This window comes from Rhinolophus sinicus, linkage group LG02, assembly GCF_036562045.2.
Source record: "Rhinolophus sinicus isolate RSC01 linkage group LG02, ASM3656204v1, whole genome shotgun sequence".
NCBI lineage: Eukaryota > Metazoa > Chordata > Mammalia > Chiroptera > Rhinolophidae > Rhinolophus > Rhinolophus sinicus.
Window position 1 is genome coordinate 135,336,369 of NC_133752.1, and position 6,000 is coordinate 135,342,368.

A 6,000-nucleotide genomic window follows, 5' to 3' on the forward strand; every position below is an offset into this window, starting at 1 on the left:
TGTCATCACTTTTAACAGTTAATGGAATGTGTGCTTGTACATTCTTATGTTGTTTATATTCTTTGGTTATCATTTCTAATACAGTAAATAGCAATAGTTATAACCATGTAAATAAATCTCTTTGGGGTGCTCAATAATTTTTAAGAGTTTAAAGGATCTTGTGACCAAAAACTTTGCGAACTTCTGCAAATTATTTCAAGTCAAAGTTGCCCTCCCCCTCACCCCATTTCAAAATCTGTGAGGCAAAAATACCAAACTCGTTCTTAAGTGTGAGACTCTGCCCCCACAAAGTTAGGCCCCAGGAGCTGCTCTGTCTACATTTTGTCATTGTGTGTTTCAGGCTGGCTGGCTCCGATTTGCCTGGCGAGGAGTGGCTCTTGGATTTTGAGAAGCACGGCTATCGCCATTCCATGATTAGAAGAGTCAAGAGGTTCCTGAGTGCTCATGAACACCCCTCCAGCCCCAGGAGCAGAAGCTATGGGAGGCAGGCCAGTGACAGCTCCATGTTCTTCCCTCAGAGCGACCTCAGCCCAGCCAAGGATTTCCTGGACGTGCCCTTCAGAGGCCCCCACCGGGCCTCAGCCTCCCGGAAGCAATTCTGCTCCCCAGAGGGGAGCGCCAAGCTGCACGCCAGCCTGGGAGAACTGTCCACAATCCGGGAGACCAGCCGGACAAGCACGTTACAGAGCCTGAGCCCATCATCCAGTATGAGGGCCTCCCCCACCAAAATGCCTCAGGTCCCTGAGGTTCTCATCACAGCACCAGGGCCCACTTCCGATGACCACCACCACGACTCCACTGCCTCCATCCAGAGCTCTGAGTTCACCGGGGTTCAGCCAAGCAGCCCTGGGCGGCAGGAGGACCCTGCGGGGCTGGTCCTGTCCCCCTCAGAGAAGGGGACACCCCCTCGGAGCCCCAGTCCCCAGACTGTTTCAGCCAAAGCCGAGAGAAACATCTTCAGGTTTGCCCCTGAGGTAGACCCTGATGAGAATGACATGTTCCCGAAATGGTGGAGCCTCCCAGGGTTCCTGGAGTCCAGCCACACCTCCCTGGCAGGCCTATGTCCGGAGCCCGTGAACCCTGAGCCGGATCTTTTACTTGACACGGAAACATCCTCAGAGACCAGTGGAATCAACTTTGTGGCTGGCTCTCAACTCTCTCCCGATGTGCTGTATCTAATGGAAAACCTGGACACCAAGGAAACAGATATCATAGACTTTAACAATGAGCAAACAGAGGAATCGCCCAAAGGAATGCCGGAGAGTTCTAGGACCTGCTTCTAGTCTAAATTCTTACTTTCCCAAAGTTCAGCATTAGTTCCAGAACATACCCAGGGGGCTGGTCAATTTTTTAAACAATCATACTGTATAAGCTATTTAAAACTCTGAAGGGCATTATGATCCTGACTTTTTGAGAACTAAGAAAATCGAACACATTCACGATCCATCACAAAGTGACTTTCATGGACATTACACAGACCACAGTGATGTATCTAAACCAAATAAGGAATCATATATATATATATATATATATGACTTATAAATCATAGATTGTTAGCTCTCTGGAAAAGGCCTTGTAGATCACAATTCAATCCCCCAGTTTTACCAATAGGGAGACAAAGGAGTCTCTATTTGTTTCTTTTTTTTCTTTCTTTCTTTTCTTCAATTATAAAGACAGGGAAATGGTTCATATAATGCCTCAAAAGCTGCTTCCTAATTATGATTCTTTGTTTGAGGCTTTGGAACCATTTCACTCCCACTTTCTAAACTACTATTTTCACTTCCCAACTCTTCAGTTTCCTCAGCATCAGAAAGTTCCATCTCTCTCCACTTGCCTTTTTTGACTTTCAGGACTTCATTTTTCTCTTCTCCCCCTTTATTCGCCTGTGCTTTTGTTCTTCTCTTCCTTCTAGTCGTGCTCCTGCTCTCGTGACTCTAAGCTGTCCCACCTTTCATGTTATACTATTTTCTCTTGCCAACTCTGTAATTACTTCCTACCAGCGTTTTCAAAATCTGAGGCCTTGGCAAAGCCTCCTGCAGAAGAACTGAAGCAGTCAACAAACCCAGCTTGACTCACTTCCGGCCTCACAGTGGACGGGCGTGGGAGCGGACGCCATCCCACCATGCCCTCGGCAGCCGTGCCCGGCTCTTTCTGCACTCACTCTTAGGTCTTGGACACAGGAGAAAACTGAAGCCAAGAGGGCATGAAATTTGCATAATCAAATGCTATGTAACCCAAGAATAGCAAGGCTTGAATGTGTTTAACTCGAACGCTTACAGCAAAAATCGACATCAGGTCGCAACGTGGGACCAGTTACTGTGTCTGCCAGGTTGTTTGGGACAAAGCAGGATATTGGAGCTGAGAGGTGAAGGGGGTCCAGGATGGCGTGGTGGGGATGGGATGTTGACGGACTCCCTCCAAGGAGCTCTTGAGGTGGCTGTTTGTTGGGGCTCCCAATTTTGTCTGGAAGGCCAAGTCTTGTGAGTACTGCTCTCATTATTTCTGTCACATGATGAAACTTGACCACATATGGCGTAAGAAATAAAGTAACCCTCATAGCTACCATTCATTGAGTGCTCAGTGTTCGAGGTAGCAGCATGTAAAGATCCCAGATGGCCTCACAGGGATCTTAGGAGCTGATATACTATTATGTCCATTTTCAAGATGAAAAAACAGAGGCTTTGGAGAAGTAATGTGATTTGACTATTAATAAAACCATGCAGCCAGGAAGTGGCAGTGCTCAGATTCACACCCAGGTTTATCTGACTCAGGAGCCAGACGCCTAACCGGTGTGCTCCCTCGTTGTGTTGTGCTGTCTGCAAGGCCCTGAACTAGACGGCAGTTTGCCCAGAATTCCAGAGGATGCCCAGGGGAGCCCGCCTTGGAGGCCTCTCTGGGTCTGCCCTGCTGAGGTCCACAAGCATCTTTTGTGAACACACAGGAGGGCGTTGCTCCGCCTTTGGGCCCCAGCCAGGGTCTCCTTCATTTTTCTGAAAGGAGGAAGTTAGAAGGACCCTCTCTTCCTTCCCCCACTCCTCCTGATAAGCAATGTTATAATTAGCATATGTTTACAAGGCCTGGCAGCCTCCAGCCAGGCCACCCCCCCTGCGTGACAGTGATGACCTTTTACTTTAACTGGCTTTTCTCCAAGGACTAAAAGGAAATAATATTGGAAGAAATGTTAAGCACTGATGGTTCCCTATACTGCTTCAGAGTGGTAGCACCTGGGAAGGCACCGATGTTCCCAAAGCATTACACACAAGACACTTCTAAAAGGCAGGAACTTGAACCTTCTCCCAGCCTATTAAAGCTCTTCTTGTGGATGTTTCAACTTAAGTTCCTCTACTGTCTTCTCTTTGGCTTTATCTATTCCTCAAATTCAAATAAGTTGCTACTTATAGCTGCTTTTGAAATATAATCAATTTCTGTTCCTAAATTCAAGGTGATCAATTATACACAAATAGAATCATACATTTTGTGGAGGACTAAGAGAGTGTTCATTTCTCTCTGCTTCTACCCATCCCTTATTCACCTTTGTCCAGAGATTTAATTATTTAATCCAATATTTTGTCAAAATCTGTGGTGGCCTCCTATTTCCTCCTTGCACTGAAAACTGAGTAATGATTTCACTGAGCCCATGTGGTTGAATTCAACTATAAATTCAAACCAGCGACTGTCCGGATCAGATGAAGAAATGCTATTGCTAGCATGAGAGTGTAGCTCACATAAATAGTTAGACAATATTATACCAAATATTACATATATTACAAATATTACATAAGAACTCATGCCAAGAAGCTGCGAGACAATGGAGAGATACCTGACCCAGCTTCAGCCTTTATACATGTCTTACTTAAGACCAAATAAACCATATCTTCTAGAGAAATAATTTGGCATTTTGTTTTTCTAGAGGGATTTCTTTTTAGCACAAAATAGTAACAGTGGGTCGGATTGGTGTATCTCCTCCCCATGGGCCACGCAAACTCATGGACTGTCCCATCTTATGAATTCCCCAGCACTTGCAGAATAACAGGGAATTGGTGAAGTCCTGGATGATGTCACCAGTTGGACTTTTCTTTGCAGACATTCGTGAAACATGAAGCAACTACTGCGTGTCAGGCATTCGGCTAAAGCTGAGTGGGTAGGAGTTTGGCCGCTCAGCACTCCTCAGCCTTCTGAGGGTCCAGGGAATGACAAAATGCCCTCTGAAGTTCAGCCGGTTGGTTTGATTGTATGTTTGTTTGTTTCCTTTCATCCCCAATCCTGTTCACCCTCCCAACGATTTTCATTTGTTTAATGTAAAGCCCTTTGTTGTATACATTCTAACAACATGTGGATCACTGTTTGGTGGGCAAGTGTTTTTAACTTAGGTACATGTAAATAGGTCTCATGTGGGGTTTTTGTTTCCTTTTTCTACTCAGTACAATGTTTTTAAGGTCCTGTCAGGTTGCCCTGTGTACGTCTAATCCATTGCTTCTAACTCTTGAGTACTGTAAGATGTCTTACTTATCTATTCCCCCATTAACCACCCCGTCCACGGTAAGCACCCTCAAACGCGGACCTTTAGGGCCCCATAGGAGAGTCCCTTTGGGGTGTACACCCATGAGCAGCGCTGGGTCACAGGGTCTGAATACGTTCAACCTGACGACATATGACCAGACAGCGCTCCAGAGCAACAGCACTGATTGGCATGTCTCTTGTAACACGTGGCATCTCCACGCCCCCACTCTGCCCCATGCTTGGCATCACCCAGACTTCCAAGTTTTCCATTCTAACAAGTGTAAAGTGACAATTATTTATTATGGCATTTACCTGCCAATTAAACATTACTGATGACTGTAGCATGACATTTATCTGATTTACTAATGACATTAAGCATCCCATCAGATACTTCTTAATTCTGTCGGGACTACTCTTTGTCAAATTCTTTGCCCTTTTATCTAATGGAGCTTCTATAGTTTTTGCTGTTGATTTTCAGGAGTTCCTTCTATACTTTAGAATAATAGGTCCATGTTGGGTTTGGGCATCGCCACAGTCTTTTCGTGTGTGTGTGTGTGTGTGTCTGTGTGTGTGTGTGTGTGTCTGTGTGTGTGTGTCTGTGTGTCTGTGTGTGTGTCTGTGTGTGAGTGTGTAAGAAAAGCGTTCATGGTGTATATTGAATGGAAATCCTTAATTCTGATGTAATCAAGTTCATCAGTTTTTTTTGTTTTATGCTTTTGAAGTTTTGGATAAGAAATCCTTCCCCACCACCCCATGTCATGATAGTCTCCCACCTTTTTTCCTATTATCTTTACAATGTTAGGTAGGGATCCCGTTTTATTTTTCTCTATAGAGTAAGCCAGTTTCCCCACAACACTTCCTCCTAAACGACCAGTTTATAAGTCCCACATATTTCTTGCCAATCCGATGCACCGGTATGAAACAAAATAGCACCTGAGAGAACTACAAGGTAGGTGGTATGAATGGAAAACAGAAAACTGCACCCCAACCTCATAAAACTCTAGCTCCGTCCCACTGGATACACTCTTCCTCTAACACGCATCCCCTCTTGTGATCTTTCCACTGGTGATTTTTGCTCCCTTCCAGTGTCTGAAGTGTGCAAATTCTTGTTCCCCCTCTCCCCCACGCAAAAGCCCACTAAAAACAGGCCATTGGTCGATCAGGTGAGCCTCAACTGCAAGAGTAAAGCCTGATCCATAAGGAGCTCTTGCGAAAGAAGAAGCAGTGATGGCGTTGCAGCGGTAGCTCAGGATCCGTCAACACTCAAAGGAAGGAAGGCAGGGTCGACTCCAGAGAGCGGAGGCCACCGTCAAACTACACGTAGGGCCTGGGATCAGTAGCACAGGGGGCGTCACACCAGGCGGCCAGCGTCGCTTGTTCTTGCTGGCTGAGATCTGCCCTGGGACCCAGGGACTTCCCCACACTCTGTCTTTACTCTCCTGCCACAGGCTGTGCTCCAAGAGGAGCGGGTGTCGGGTGTTTACTGGCACGCTTGGGACC

The 6,000-nt window shown here is 46.0% G+C and overlaps 1 protein-coding gene across 3 annotated transcripts in view; it reads left to right on the top strand.

Annotated features, from left to right (window-relative positions):
* Window positions 1-2,565, top strand: part of BEST3 (bestrophin 3) — a 51,403-nt gene extending 48,838 nt beyond the window's left edge. For all 3 annotated transcript variants that reach the window (XM_019748953.2, XM_074325426.1, XM_019748956.2), the window contains one exon: window positions 341-2,565. In XM_019748953.2, coding sequence (XP_019604512.2) covers window positions 341-1,283 — 943 coding nt within the window. In that variant the 3' untranslated portion in view covers window positions 1,284-2,565. The remainder of the gene's footprint in view (window positions 1-340) is intronic.
* Window positions 2,566-6,000: the final 3,435 nt, after the last annotated feature.